Source organism: Acipenser ruthenus, chromosome 8 (assembly GCF_902713425.1).
Source record: "Acipenser ruthenus chromosome 8, fAciRut3.2 maternal haplotype, whole genome shotgun sequence".
Lineage (NCBI taxonomy): Eukaryota > Metazoa > Chordata > Actinopteri > Acipenseriformes > Acipenseridae > Acipenser > Acipenser ruthenus.
The window spans coordinates 7345684-7361857 of record NC_081196.1 but is presented as its reverse complement, the minus strand read 5'-3'; the positions used below and the strand labels follow the sequence as shown (position 1 = coordinate 7361857).

The following is a 16174-nucleotide window of genomic DNA, read 5'->3' as shown; positions in this document are numbered from 1 at the left end:
CCTCCCAAACACCACCACGGTTTCTTTAGTTTTCTGTCTGCTGACTAAACTTTGATCCGTGAAGTCACTGCATTCAGAGGTCTGCCTGTCCCCTGCTATAATCATCTCTCTGTGTGCTTGAGAACAATACAGCATTCTCCAGCACACAAACAGGGCAAACAATTAACAAGGGAACCCACAGCCTAGCAACACATTTCTGCATCACCCACCTCCCCCTCCCGTTTGCACAAGCAAGTCCGAAAAAACACCACTACAAACAAACCCCGCAGAAGGCAGTACTGCCACCAACATGGCTTTCAAAATAGGACAGTCTCCTGGCCAATCAGAGAGCTTATCTTACAAAAAAAAAGTAACTTCTGCAAAACACACATCACACATTCTCCTGACACCTATACATTCTCAATGCTGTGACATTTAGTCACCCATCCTCTAGCTATTTTTTTTAATTATCTTTACCATATTAGTGGCCCACAGCAGATGCACTGTAAATGGCCAGGATGTTTTGTACTACAACTTAACAACCCTTAAACCACAGTAGTCCACACTGCAGTTAGTGCCAAGTGCCAGCAACCATGGTAATTGATGTTGCTTCCGATTACAGGACTGCTTTCAGTTAATCATTTTTCTTGTTAGACTTTGCTCCAGTACAAACAAAATCAACTTGATTATGTTGAAAAAAAACACAAATAGAAATGAAACAACTCAACTCTTAATTCCTTATTAATCAGTTATTTGTTACTGGTGTATAAAGTTGCAAATCCAAATTTTTCATACATTCACCTAATCTAATCTGAATAGTTTTACTAGCAGCAAAAAAAATGTTATTTAAATATCGTTACTTTCTTACTGAAATGTGATTTTGGCCCTGAAAGCTTGCTGGCACTAGATCCAAAGCTACAAACAAGACCCTAATGCACAAAATCCGATGACAGTTTGATATGCAAGCAGATTAGAAACCAATATTTTGTCAAAATAAAAAAGTGTCAAGAAAGTACAGATGGATCTGGGGCGGCAAACCGCTTAGAGCAACATTTGTGGAGATTAAGAGATTACGATTCAAATAATTTTATTGCAATCTTTGAAAAAAAACAACCTGTGGAGTTTGCAGGAGTATACCACCAAAGCACATGCTGTACTTCAGTTCAAAAAGTAGTGTGGCCTGGTGGCTAGACCCAAATTGCAGGGTTTGAGAAAACTCATGTTGTTGTTAGAAAAATGCAAACTACTGTAACTGCAGATATTCAAGTGCAAAATATTTTATTCTGAACATGTCACACACAAATTAAGTGTGTCAAAAAACCAAGCTTCTCACTGAACCCGTTGGGGTTGAATGGTGCAACATGTCATGTGATATGCTGCACTGGCCGAGTCACCAGTTGTGGGCTGGGTGTGAATGAGTAGAATGAAATCATGTAAAGCACTGCTGGTTGTCTCACTAGGTGGATGAAACTGCAACTGAGGACCACAGTGTCACGTATCTTTAATCCAGAATAAGGACTGTGATCTCCGAAAAGGCATCAAACAACCGGCATAATCTCCCAATCCCAAACACTAAATGCAGTGTTCAGGACTTAGTGTTTAATTAGGGAAAGCCCCCAGATGGGTTATTCTATAAACGTCTTCCGGGTGACCCCCTCCCTCCGTGAGGTGGAACATTCTTGAGGTGTTAAATCAACAGAAACCCCTAAAAAAGTTCATGTGATGAACTTGCTGTGCCCCCTGACCTGGAGCGGTAGAAAATCTCCCCAGCACCCATTTGAAGGGCTCGGCTGCTCCCACTCACTGCACTCGTGTTAACAGACCCACAAGTTCCTACTGACAAAATGTCCATTTTCATACAGTCTGCAGCACTGAGTCACAGACCTGAGCCTGGAAAATGCAAGGAATCAGTGTGCTGGGTAACCAACAGCCACTCGAGGAAGTGAGTCAGTGTCTTTACTGCTGCACAAGGTCACAGCTAAGATAACACTGCCTTCAAAAAGCGAAATTCATGAGTTCCTTATACCACCTGAAATAAAAGACGCAGAGTAGCACGTCAAACAGATCTGAACTGAGAAATGAGTCCGTAATTATCACCATAACAGCCAGAATCAGGCAACTGCTTTAAAAGGCACTGTCTACCATTGCTTACCTCAAAACCTAAATCATATTTGAAATAACTTCATTAATAAAAATAATAGTAGTTTTTTAATACCTGAACTGCATTATATTCAGTTGTGCCTTGTACTTTTACTGTTGACAAAATAATTTGCAGACAAGCAATTATACTACAGTCAGCACTTGGATAGCCATTACCCAAATACACGTCAGTTGCGTTTTACAGCCCTTGTATTAAGAATAAAATCAATCCCCATTACATATATTATATATATATATATATATATATATATGTGTAACAAATGAATGCACTTACCCGTCACACGCGATTTCCGACTCCGTCACCAGTTTTCTGGTACAAAGCCCATCTCTTCAATGTTACAATTTATCTGAATATCCGTCACAGTCTGCGTTTTTTTTTTTTTTTTTTTAATTCTCTAATGCCAAATCAATCAGTCTGTCTTATATTGTGCAGTTACACAGCGCTTCCTCCAGTTTCACCTGACAAGAATGCAGCCAAAACTAAGCGAACGAAACCAGCTAGGGTAATATAACAGTTAATCATTAAACAGTTCTAGCTACTGTGATGTATTATTTTATTTTTATCTGTGATCTTTGTTGCTTTTGTGCATTTTCATTTGCATGCGAACTGTGACATTAGGGCCTTATTAAGCACTATATTCTGCAATTTTGAATGCTGACTTGAGATACTGTTTTAATTCTGGAAACTGTTTTTTGGTTTTTTTGGTTTTTTTAATCTTTTGGTTTTGCTAAATTGCATTGCTTTTTACGTTTTACGCAGTTCTGTGCATGGATAACATTTCGATTTTATTTTGCTGTTAGGTCATTAATGAGAAATTTTACATACCGATACAATACGTACCGGATTTAAAAGTATGTAGGCCTACTGTATTACAGTTAAAGTGTCGTCTCTTTAGTTTTGGCAAGTGTTATTTTCAGAATCATATTGTTCTGAATTAAAATACTACATCTAAATGGAAGCCTACTTATTTTAAAACACAGTCCTTCAAGATATGTATTTTTGATATTGTATCTTTTTTGTGTTCCCTAAAAAACGGACAAGGATTGGAACGGGCCAAAATGAAATAATTAGATATGCATCACAACAGTCACTGAAGTCAAAACTTGATAGGGTCAAATATGTAAGTGCAGACTGTATACATAATACAACTGAATGAACATGTTTTATTATTACTCTGGCTCCTTTTTAGATGAAGGACTTTACCCCCATAGAAAGTTGTCTGAACTTTGACTGAAATCAGTTTGTAAACACCATTATCACTGAGAGAAACAAAGCCACAACACTGGTCGTCTATATACTTGTGATTTATTTCATGTATCTGAAATGTCCATATAGTTCTCAGATCATCATGAACATGAATAATCTTCTCCCCGCACTGACTCAATCCTTCACATGGTGCTACAAGTTTCAAAACATGCTTAAATCTGCCATTTTCCAGACACAGGTCTCTGACTCACTGCAGTTGCTACATACAGTGTGTAAAATTAGCCCCTGGTCTGTAGAATTATCTTCAAAACAATCCAACAGAATCGAAACAGAGTGGGCTACTGAAGAAAGGGTCTCTCTGACCTCTTAACCCCAGGTTAAATGCAGCATTAAAGACTGACGCCATAGGTCCTTTTTTTTATATAGCTGCACACACTGCTTTACTATACCCCATCCCCCAAATCCCAGTGCTCTGTGAATAATATTGTTGCCCCACAACTAAATATACTACCCAGTATAAAACTATGGATTCTAAGAAAGGTGTTGCTGACATCTTCAGACAACTGCCTCTGTCAGGCACAACAGATAGTCAGCAAAGTGAGTTAATTGGAGGGGGTCGCTCAGTCAGACTAGTTCATGGAATTTCACCAAGTAATGGGGTTATTGTCAACACACATATTATCATTCATTAATAAATCCTTCTACATGAGAAAATATATACATATATATATATATATATATATATATATATATATATATATATATATATATATATATATATAATGTATGAAAGGAGACATAACTGCAGTGTACAAAAATGAGTTGTTTGTTTTGGTGTACACAAAAGGTTGAAAGGATTAAAAGAACATGGCACTTATGCCAGTATTTGGTTCAGGAGAACAGTGGCCATGTATACTCCACAGCTGTATGGCAGTAGCTACTGTGCATAGAAACCATCTGGTGTAGGAGTCGGCACATTCCCCACTGTAATTACCTTTGAAGCAATGCCTGCTTCACACAAAATAACAAGGCACAATCCCTCTCCTGAGTTTTAAACATTAGTAGTGCTGATAAGGCTTGGTGTGTTGCTTTAATATTGGGAACTGCCATTGATTACCATGCCAGTCTGTGTCAGTGATTTACTTTTACTGTGCCTCATGCACCAGGTGTTCCCTGACATGTGTGCCCAACATGTAACGAGAATTCTGTTAACAAAATTGGTTATTACTGGTACTAAATGCAGCTAAGAACCTGAACACCATATTTAAGGAGTGGAATTATAAAAACGCTGCAGCTTTAGTTCAAGATTTCAGATCAATGACAATCTCACAACCTCAGTAAACAGATCGCAATACTCCACTTCTCTGCATACTTCAAATAAAAACCAAATGGCACGTTCAAATTCAAACATTCATTAATGTTAATTCAGTGTAACGTGTTTGAATCCCACTCACACTAACTTGCCAGTCTTGGCTGGGGATTGCCCTTAGCAGTTCTGGTGGATTTATGTAACCAAACAGACCTGACAGGCCTGACCAATCTGATTTGGTGAAGTGCTCCACCTGCTCTGGAATGTGTTGTTCTTGTTCAGCCCACTCAATACACTTTCCAAAATCCTGTTCCTGTTCACATGGGCCAAGCAGTCTACCGAAAATGACACCTACAGTCAACAACTGCCTAAAAGTTGGACTAATTAGGTCAAGGTCTAGTTTTACATAATGATATATATAGATAGATAGATAGATAGATAGATAGATAGATAGATAGATAGATAGATAGAAATTAAAATCTTAAAGCAAATTCTGATATGTAATGTGATGTAATGATAACGTGATAAAGGCCTGGTTTATACCTCTATATAGAAATACACTGACAGGAGTTTTTTTTTTTTTTTTTTTTTTTTTAGCTCACCCAATACAGGGAAAATAGGACGTGCACTGTGGAAGCTAATGTTAAAATGTTTTGGGGTTTTTTTTATTCATTATTACTTTACCCGAGCATTTGTTTTTTCCTACACTGAACTCTTCCGTAAGAACGCGAGTTTTCAAAGTGACATTCTGTACATATACCTATAGTAAGCAGCGTTTACTTAAATCGACACCGATAACGTGTAACTGTAGTAGTCTAAATAAAAAAAAAAAACGACATACAAAAACTGCAACAGTTAAACTACCTACCATGTAAATCAAACATTGAAGTCGATTTATGCGAAACTGCTTTCTGTAACAGAGAGGGCTATGAAAACAAGTCACAGTAAAATTTAAAGTAGAAAGTAATTAAAACCTATTAACATGGGGGCCAGTGAGTACAGTAATCCACTCCTACACAATTTGGTACAGAAATACATTATGTGATTACAAATCTAAATGGAGAGTATTTATTCAACTGCCTGAGACTAGTGCCACCAGCAACTTGGAATGACCCAAAACAAACTGCAAGACTGGCAAAATGTAACAGTGTACACGCCGCACTGTCCCTACAATATCAACAGGACTTACATTGTACACACAACAAACCATTCTCATGTGTGCGCATAAACGGTCACTAAGTGTATATTTGTGTATTAAATACATAATTTTTATTTAACGTAAAAAATGTACTGAAAAAACGAAAACGAATCGTTTTTTTTTTGTTTGTTTGTTTGTTTTTTAATTGAATGATCTGCTACTTTAAATAAATAAGCCTCTTGTGGAACGTAAATATTGAAATTCCGACCAGAATCATTGCTATTACTTAAAGGTTTTCTTTATTCTATTTTTTTTATTTGTGTTTTCACTCTTACCTTGTCTTCAGTAAAACGGGTACTTTCTTTTGATATTCCTACTGTTGGCTCTTCTTAGTTAGACGCGCTTCTCTACAGACTGCTTGCTCTGCACTTTGATTTTCTTACGTTTGTTTTCTAGAAATAACATAAGAAATCCCAAAACTTCCGCAGCGCCGTCACGTGATTGAATAATAAACTTTTTTTTCAGAAATCTTCGACTCCTCCCGGCGCTTCCTTAAGGGTGAAGAAGTATCGTTTTCTACAAAATAAAATTGATATTTGATATTTTTATATTACAAATTATTTAGCAAATGTTTTTTTTATATATAAATTGGCAGTGATATCTCCACTGTTCGGTCTTTAGTGGCAGAGTTAGTGTACCACGTAATGTTTAAACTGAAAGGTAGTCAGCGGTATTACCCAGGAGTGAATTCCAATACCAGCGGAAGAACCAGAGTCCTAAAAAAAAAAAGCATAACACCGCCCCTCAGAAGGTTAGTGTCGATAATTGGCGCAGGGTAAGAAAAAGCTTTGAACTCCAAAATTAACCATACCTACAAACTAAAGCGATGTCTCTAGTGTTATTCTGGAAAACACTTACTTTAACGCCCCCTGCAAATATATATATATATATATATATATATATATATATATATATATATATATATATATATATATATATACCGTTACAGGATAGTGAGTCCCCCAAAATAATGTCTTCAGTCTTTCAATTTTGTCTATGAAGCTTCCAGTTCAGTCAATCTCACCCATGCCGGTATCATCAAAAATATATATATATATTATGTGTTATGCCATAAATATATCTACATTTCTAAGAATAATACATAACAGGATATTATTAAAATGTTGTATATGTAGTCTGGTTACTGAAATTACTTTCTAAAATACAATCAAATGCTGTATCACTATATTTAAGATCAATTTATTGTTCACAATGCCACTGAGAACAAAGTGTTACTGGGTAATTATCTATTTTTGCTCTAGAAGAAGCATACTATATAAAAGGTCTAATAGATGTGTACTGCATTTACAGCCAGCAGAACTACAGTAAGTGGTCATCTAGTCTTATAGGCCATGACAGATGATCTTTTGGGTGCGTGAGGTATTTTCCATCACTAGCCACGGCTATTCAGTCATTTAACTATTGGTCAGTGAATTCAGTTGTCACAGTAAGATAAACAAATATAAAAAATAAGTTGCAATTTGCAGGATGTGATGCTTTTCAAAGATTTCCTGTACCTGATCATCTTAGACAGGATTTCTAAAAATAGTCACCCACACACACCTTCACTTAATACGCTTGATAAAATCTCTCACAGTCGATATCATTTCCTAGAGACAGTTCAGTGAGCTCTATGACAAGCCCTGAATAGATTTTTCTAGGTGCCACTAAATAAAAAATGTATTAGTGCTTTTCACTGGGTCTGTATACATTTTTATTAAACCATTAGATTGAATACCTACATCACAACTGGCTAATTCAGGGTGACATGACCAAACCAAGTCTGTGCTGTTGCCCCAATATCAGTCTATAGTCGAGTGGTCAATAGTGCCCTCTGACTCGACCCCACACTAAAAAAGGAGGTCCAGCTTCTAGTACCTGATTATTAAAGTGTGTTTCGGGGGGGGGGGGGGGGGGGGGTGTATCACTATCAATGTGCGGACAAAATTTGAGAAAATGTCCCCACAAAGATAGTAACTCCTGAAAAAACGACGTTGTGTCCCCACTTTGTAAAATACCTTTTTAAGAACTAAATATGCCTTTTAAAAAAAAGTGCCAATATATTTAGCTTGTTGTCGACTTTCACCCTGTGTGGAGTTTTGTCTGACTGGAGTTAGAAATAGTAAATAAAAATACAGTGAGAGTCAATGAGAAGTCCCCACAAATATAGGAATGCAAATGTGTGTGTGTGTGATATAATCTATTCTCCTATATTTAACACACAGACAGATCCCTCAGGCTGGAATTGAACCCAGGACCCTGAACTGTAAGGCAGCAGTGCTAACCACCGCGCCACCCTCAATAAAAACGAAATAACAAAATGTACACAATGGGGCCCATATGCCTAGTATAATAACTCACATATAAACAAAATACTGTATGACATGCTTGGAATTCATAGTCTTTTATACTGTACTGCACTACTCAGTACTTCCAAAGACATGCTGGCTAGGTGGATTGACCTCTCTAAATTGCCCCTTAGTTGCCCTGCAATGGACTGGCATCCCATCCAGGGTGTAGTCCTGCCTTGTGCCCTGTGTCTGGCGGGTTAGGCTCCGGCTCTGGCTCACCACGACACTAGCATTGTAGCTCTCTCTAGTGGAATAAACCTTGTTGTTCACAAAGGTTGCATTATGGCTCCCTCTAGTGGTATCAGGTTTTTTTTGTCCCTATTCAAGCGCTTGGGAGAGTGTATTGCCCCAAATGCTCGGTCTTGGAGGCATCAATTTAATGTCAGCCTGGAAAGGAAAATGCCCCTGGTTATCACATCCGACTTACTGGGCTTTTACCTGAAAATAAGCTCCGCATTTTACAAGCATGACTGCTGTTTCTGTCTCCAATCCCTCCTCCCCTCTCCGTCTCTGTCATGCTTTTTTCACAAAGGCATGTTCTTGTTAAACTGCATTTCCAAAAATAGCCCCCCACATCCACATTAACTTGAGAAGCTTGATACTGTATCAGATCTCGGCTTCTAGTGCACATACTGTACTCCCTGATGTAAGATTAATGGCAGTGTGATGATACTGCATCATGGGACACAGTGCAGTGAGCTGTATGACAAGCCTTGCACAGCTTTTCCAGTTGTAACCCTACATTTCACTGGCTCTATAAAAATGTATACACATGAATGGATGCTACCACAGTATCACAACCCTAATAATGGCTCATATCACTGGAGCTGCCCTTTACCCTTAGTACATTACTACTGAACTGACTTTGTAGTTCCACTGCGTAGCCATTGAAAATCATCTGGTAAGGACATTCATACATTTAAATGTTTTCTGTACATTTTGAATAAAGAGTAAGTTGCTTCAAAATGGCATTTTATTTATTTCTGAACATTATTTTATATTGAGTTATCTACCATTTGAAATAACTGAGTTTGTCTGGAGAATCTTAATTGCTGGGACAAAATGCCTTCCTCATTAATTTCAAACCAGGTAACCTTTTAACTCTGTCAAGCCCATCTACTTTCTCTGTGTATGTACAGTGAAGTAGGTGTGTCTAGCAGAGTTGAAAAGCCACATTGTCACATGATTTGAATTTAATGAAGAAGTCTCAAAGCCAGGTAACTGCAGATTTATAGAAAAAAATAATATGATAAACTCACGGGAGCCAAAAGAACCATTTAGAATGATGGCAAACTCCACAAAGTAGTAAGGGAAATGTAGGACCAGGATCGTCTACTTATCTGGTACTTTGGACCTCTTTGTTTTGCTGGAAATAATAAAAAACAGCTCCTGAGCTGAGAAAAGGCGTTTCGTTTTTGTTTTGTTTTTTTCATTATGGGCACCACTGTATTTCAAAACTAAATAATAATTATATAAATACATACATGGTCTAAGATAAACACAACATAAACAAACCTCAGCGTAGCTCCAGGAACGTCCATCAAAGGAAGTAATGTTGCCTTGTCACTAGAGGGCGATATTGCACTTCAGTTAAAAAATAGTCTTTACAGTTACAGTGGGTCGAGGCAGACTAAAGAAAGAAAGAAAGATAAAAATGTGCCACACGTGTGCTCCCTCAATTAAGCCATTTTAGTCATTTAATGTATAAGGAAGTTCATCTACAGTATAAAAGTGATAGGCTACCGGTACTTTGTATTGAATCCAGCATAGGCTTCTTGTGTATACTGTTGTGTACAGTATATAACTGTTTATTATTATTATTATTATTATTATTATTATTATTATTATTATTATTATTATTATAAACAGGTATAAATAAATAAGTGTGTTTGAAATAATCATTGCGGGATTGCAAATGGCCATATGAGTCCTGAGCTGAGTTTTTTTTAATAACTTGATGCTTTACAAAATGCTTTCGTGTCCACGTCCATTCATAATTGAAGTTTTTTTTTTTCACATAATGAAAAAATAACAATTATACGATTGCAGATACAACACCCCAATACACTTGCAGCTGAACTATATTCAGTGAATATAAACAAACAGGAAAGACAACAGGGTCTACCTTGTGGTTGAGTAAAAGAAAATGGTAAGCAATGAAAGAATGCATTCAAGTCACCCGGAAATCATCTTACAATAAAAAAAAAAAAAACTTGGAGGAACACGACATCAAACAGCAGAAAAGTGCCTAAGAGAACGAGAATGTGTCTTGCTTTATTGCAGTCTCCAAATTAATTATTTCCCGTTTGGAGGTAGAACATCATATGTACATAATTGAACGTTTTGCATTATTGTTGTGCAAATTTAACAGCCAAAAAGGGAAAGTCTCCCGTACCTAAGGGGCTAAGCCTACCCTCTTTTCCCTTTATCCCCGCCCACCTTGGCACGGACTGTTTGCATGTAAAAAAAAAGAAAAAAACAGACAAAAGTCACGCAAAACTCAATTATGTCAAGAAAACAATACACAAAACGGTCGACATTACAATAGAAATTGGAAGAAGGGTGTTTGAAAAAAGAATAGTTGCGCGATTGGAAAGGGGCATATGTGTCAATTGTAACAGTAGATGGACTGGTTCCTGAGCTGAAGAAACTGGGAGAAAAGTTTGGCAAAAAGTTTGAGGCTTTTTTTCTCTGTGCATGGATGGAAGGCTAACACTAACAAATGCAGGGGAAAGTCCAGCAGAGGTCAGAATGCTGTGCTTGCTTGCTTGCATGGATTGTTGTTTAATTATCTCTATTCTACGGTAAGCACTTTTTTTTTTGTTTGGAAGTGTATGAAGAAAACAGAAGATGGGGGATTAAAGCTAACGCTTTATGGATTACAATGAAAGAAAAGACTGGATCAATTAAATAAAATAAAAAAATTGGGAAAAACGCCGATAAAAGGACATACAATGGCGGGAGTGGAGCCGGAGAAAAAGGTGACTGTGTATCGAAGCGTTTCTTTCAAAAAACTGGAAAGCTGGAGCGCAAATAAAACGAGTCTGACTTCAGAGAATCAACAACACAAATCAGAAGTTTTACCAAGCTGCGCCCATCCCCCTACAGCAACAGCAGCAGAAAAAGTGCAGCCCTTGGCTACGCGTTCTGTTAGTGTGTCAAGAAAAGTTTCCAAAATCTCCGCCGCTAGCATTTCAACCACAGGTTTTAAGAAAAGCACTCCTCATTGCATTTCGCCTTCAGTACGCCAGCTTTCTGAGCGCTTTACTGGTATAGGAAGAGAAAGGACGGGCACATTAGCTGCTACCAGCATTAGTACGACAGTTGCTGGGGTCCCGAAATACACAATTCAGCAAAGAAATACATCTTGTAATGAGGGACTACCTTCACAGAAGCAGCAGGAGGGGAAAGCAGCTTTGCCGGTCTCTGGTGAAGATTTATTAGAGACTCCTGTGTGCAAAGCTCAGGAACAACAGCATTCCATTTGTGATTCCATTACAACCCCGGGGATTGAACAAGTTCAAAGTGAGATTGCTGCTACAAGAACTGCAGCTTTAACCACCGCAGACGCAGGTAAGAAAGACTCTTTGCAAACTACTTTCATTGGGGCTGTAAACACAGAAGACGATGTTTTTGTTGCTGGGACTCCTGGTTGCAAGCCGCAAGCAAACACTACTTCAACAGCAGACTGTACCTGTGCTGAAATGACATACTGGCCAAGTGTTACAAAAATGCGCAAATTGTTTGGAGACGGCCATAGGAAACAGCACAGGTCTACTTCAGACGCTGATGATCTGAAGTCTGTGAGTCAGCAAGCTGCTATTTTAAAAGAGAGTGGGCTTACAGATATAAAAGAGACACCACCAAAACATTGGCAGGCAGCTGACCATGATAGTAGCTTGTGCTGCATGGATACAAAACAAACATTTTTAAGTAGTAAGGAGGCAAGACATTTGGAGGTGGACACCGCTACCATCCCCCTTTACAATGCAGTTCACCGCAGCAGCAGCCAGCAGGCACCTGAAGGATACAGAACTAGGAGTCCTGACATGAATGTAGATAATTGGACTGGAAAGTTAAACAGTGACCCAAAGCCCCCTCCCCCAACACCACCGCCCAGGAGCAGCTCTGTTCCGTTTTCCCTGAAAATGCACTCGCTTTCCTTTGGTCTGCAACACAAACAAGAGGCAAGACAGCAATCGGATAGTTTACATTCTTTGCATAGCTCTTCCAAACCACCCCCTGCCCCCTCTGTTCCTGCCAGCAGTAAAGTTAGCTCCAGTGAGGAGGAGGATTCCTACAGCAAAGGCAGCTTCCCGTTTCTGTACGGTAGTGTTAACAAGAATGGCTCCCGGGCCAGGTCCCTCGGGAGGTCTTCTGGCAGCGAGGAGGACAGCTCACTGCCAGTAGCCCACAACAGGGACAACATTAGGCGGAGATCCCTCAGGAAAAAGAAGAAGAATGTGTTGGGGAGCAGAGATAACGGGGAGTCTGATGATAGCGATGATGGACCAGTGATGGAGCCCTTAGAGAGACGCCAGCGCCCCTATGACTTGGACTATTTGCCATGCAAAGATAGTGAGGGATCCAGATCCAGGTACAATGCCACTGTGGGGGCAGACCATGCCACTTCTTTTACCTCACCTCCTTGGGACCACAGACCTTGCCCCTCCCTGGAAAGCAGTTACCCCTCCCAACGTTCTGGAGATGCTGAGAGCTATAAAAGGCATCACAGGGTTGTGTCAGAAGGTGGGATCAGCCCTGCAGGTTCTTTCCATGGATCTTCAAGGGGCTCACCCATCCCAGGGGTCTCCCGCATTGCCAAAGTCAGTATTCCTTCATTTTTGGACAGCCCATGTGGTTCTAGAAGCAGCAGCAGGCATTCTAGCACAGAGACGCTTAAAGAAGAAGACCAGCCTACCACCTGCTCCGCTGTAACTACTTCTAAAAGCTTCCATGGCAATTTTACCTTGTACCGCTCTCCCAGCTTCAGCCACTGTGACAATATTTCCAGACCCCATGGGCGAGTTCGTCCGAATCTGCCGTTTGGTAATGTTCAAGTCAAACCTGACTGTTCAGCAGAAAGCAGAAGCCACCACCGTCACGCACTTGTAAGTGACAAGTCGAAGCACAGGATGTCCATGTCGAATCCTGACATTGCATCAGAGACAATGACATTGCTTAGTTTCCTCAAAACCGACCTGTCAGAGCTGAGAGTGCGAAAAAAAGGCAGAGGTGTTGACGCAAGTGGTGGCAACCATCGAGACAGTTATCAGAACATGTTAGCTCATTCACCAGCGTATAGAACCAGGGGGACCCCAAAGAGCTCTTATCACCTGTCCCCTCACGGTCGCCCGTCTCTTAAAGACCTGACAGCCACACTAAGGCGGGCCAAGTCGTTTACTTATTCTGAAAAGCCAGTGGGGAGACCAGATGGGGGAACAGTGAAGCCGAGCTCCTCTGAGCTGATGCTGTCCAGCATGGGGGACAGTGATGCTGCCGTATCAGACAGGGAAGTGGAGAGTGATGTGGGTCAAAGAGATGATGACACGCTGACCTACCAAACACAGGACCAGTATATCCAAGAAGCCAGGCAAGTGTTCAAAGATATTAGCCAGATGGGGACTCGGGAGGAGTATAGCTATGGAATGGATTACATGGAAGGTGAATGTTTCAGAGGGATGGAGGAAGCTGACGGACAGCCGCAGGAGGAGATTGGTGCAGCATTTTTGGTGGAAAAAAGAGAAAGTGAGAAATGCTTAAGGAAAGGGGAATCTGAAGAAAACTTGTCCTGTGGGAAATCGGTAGATGAGCTGTCTGGCCACGAGTCAAGTTTGACAGATGAAGGAATCGTGACTGAGCCCGAGACGGGTCCGTGTGGCAGTGCTTTGGGCAAGGACATTTTGGGGCAGCCGTTGACAGTGTGGAAACAGCCCAGCAGTGCCCTTCAAAGAGAGGACCAGGCTGATCTACAACCTGGAGGAAGCCCCCCTCCATCCGTGCCAGCAGTCAGGACAGACAATGAGAACATGGCAATAGGAGGGGAGACAACTTACAGCAAAAATGCGAGCCAAGGGCCACTGGAAGCACCTTCAACCCCAAGTGCAATTCGTAGAAGAAGGACATTTTCATCTGCAGGCAACAATGGCTCAGATTCCAGTAATGGAAGCAACGGGGAATCAAGTGGGGAAACTTTCAGGTCCCTTAGCGACCCCATGCCACACAGGAGGTGCTTAATCTCAGAAGATAACAAGAACTTTTCAGTGGACAGCAACTTATTGGGTTCTCTGAACTCCAAGAATGGAATCCCTGAATTTTCTGCAACTGATTTGTCTGAGTGCACAGGGAGTGCAGCCAGCGACCTGTCTGTTTGTAGCGATGGGCTGAAGGATTACAATACAGTAATTCAGAGCATCGTTAGCGAGCCAGGGGCCATGGATAAGCTGATTGATGACAAGGGCAATGGGAAGGTGGTCAAGAAGAAATCTTTCAGCGATCCCAGTCGCCGCGGGGAGTCGGACACTCCTGGATTTAAAGGCCCAAGCGAGCCCATCAACGAAATGGAGCAAGCCATTCTGCCATCCAGCAGTGAACCCATTCTCTCAGAACAGCGGGACGAGGTGGGAGAGCTGGAGGAGCTTGGCAGACAAGACAGGAAACCTTGCTCCCAATCTGAACATGTGCTGCCCTCGTACCTGGAACAGGATGCACTGGAAGGGGCCCCTGGATTTGCTTTCGACCCAAAGCTGGCCGAAGTCCTGTCACCCCGCATGATGAGACGCAGCTACAAGAAGCGCAACAACCGCTCCACGCATCAGGAGGGCAAAGAGCAGCAGCAGCAGCAATCAACTGAAACTGGGCACCATCAACCCGTCAAGCCCAGGCCTGCATCCAAGCATGTGAGGCATGCTAGTGAACCTGCCACCTTTATCCCCATCGTGACCCCCGAATCCCACTTGTCTCAAAGCCATCCAATTCACATAACTGCCCCTGAACCTTCTAGGCAACCCCAGAAACCACTCCACATCGTCCAGGCTCCATCTTTGGAGGACGTTACCAAACAGTACATGTTGGCGCTGAATTCTGGCGACTCGCCTCTGCCTGCTGCCACGGATGCATCAAGGTCTACACCTGTCACTCCAACTACAGCAGAGCCTAAGTTACTGCAGAAGCCCAGCGAAGAACTGAACCCCGCAGCCAGCAAAAGCAAGCCCCAAGTGGTGAGTGAGAAGATTGTTTTTGTAATTGTTATTTTGATTTGCTGGGTCAGTGTGGATAACTTATAGATTTGGAATCAGGTTGAATAATGATACTAAATGCAAGCCTCACGATTATGTGCACTCATTATATTGTGCTAAAAATGATTAGCTCTGAGAAAAGGTCTGTAAAGTTTTCAACTTTTCAAACCAAGACACTGGACAGATCTGTATTATTACAAATGCTGGCCATGGGTGAATTTCTGTGAAACACTTCAACACATTTATTCATTGCATTCATGGTAAGTGGTGAGTTAAAAAATTCTTGCCTGGCTGGCTTCAAACCTAATGTATTATTGATATGGCTAAAAAGTGGATACAAGTTGTATTTTAGCCTTTAGACCGATTTCAGGAAATAGTAAAGAATAAGACATTTTACGATTTCGAAGAATTTGGGCTTTTAGTGTTTCATCTACAGCTGGTTTCTATAAGCAATGCAGATGGAGACTGTCCACTATCTGGCAAAGGAATGGCATCATGATAACTCAGTGGCTTATCGCAGTATGAATCTGTTCTCTCTTTACTATTTATTATGGATACACTTTGCCAGTACCACAGTTTATTTATTTTTCAGATCTGGTGGTTTAATCAATGCAGTGCCTAAATTCCCCAAACCCCAGTCTGGAATGCCAAGGCAAAAACAACTGCCGTGAGAAGGATATCATGGTGAAGTCTTTGTACCCCAGTGAAAGTAGTTGGCATGTTATTTTTGTA

At 40.7% G+C, this 16174-nt stretch overlaps 2 protein-coding genes across 8 annotated transcripts in view; one reads left to right on the top strand and one right to left on the bottom strand.

Annotated features, from left to right (window-relative positions):
- Window positions 1-6510, bottom strand: part of LOC117405092 (arf-GAP with Rho-GAP domain, ANK repeat and PH domain-containing protein 1-like) — a 68352-nt gene extending 61842 nt beyond the window's left edge. For 5 of the 6 annotated variants that reach the window (XM_059028338.1, XM_059028341.1, XM_059028342.1 and 2 more), the window contains exon 1: window positions 6129-6510. The gene's annotated coding sequence lies outside the window, so the exon portion shown is untranslated. The remainder of the gene's footprint in view (window positions 1-6128) is intronic. The other variant, XM_059028336.1, reaches the window with a different exon arrangement.
- A 4107-nt stretch (window positions 6511-10617) lies between these two features.
- The window catches only part of LOC117972754 (rho guanine nucleotide exchange factor 17-like), a 93864-nt gene continuing 88307 nt past the window's right edge, over window positions 10618-16174 (top strand). Inside the window, exon 1 of one of the 2 annotated variants that reach the window (XM_059028335.1) lies at window positions 10618-15424. In XM_059028335.1, coding sequence (XP_058884318.1) covers window positions 11159-15424 — 4266 coding nt within the window. In that variant the 5' untranslated portion in view covers window positions 10618-11158. The remainder of the gene's footprint in view (window positions 15425-16174) is intronic. The other variant, XM_034922806.2, reaches the window with a different exon arrangement.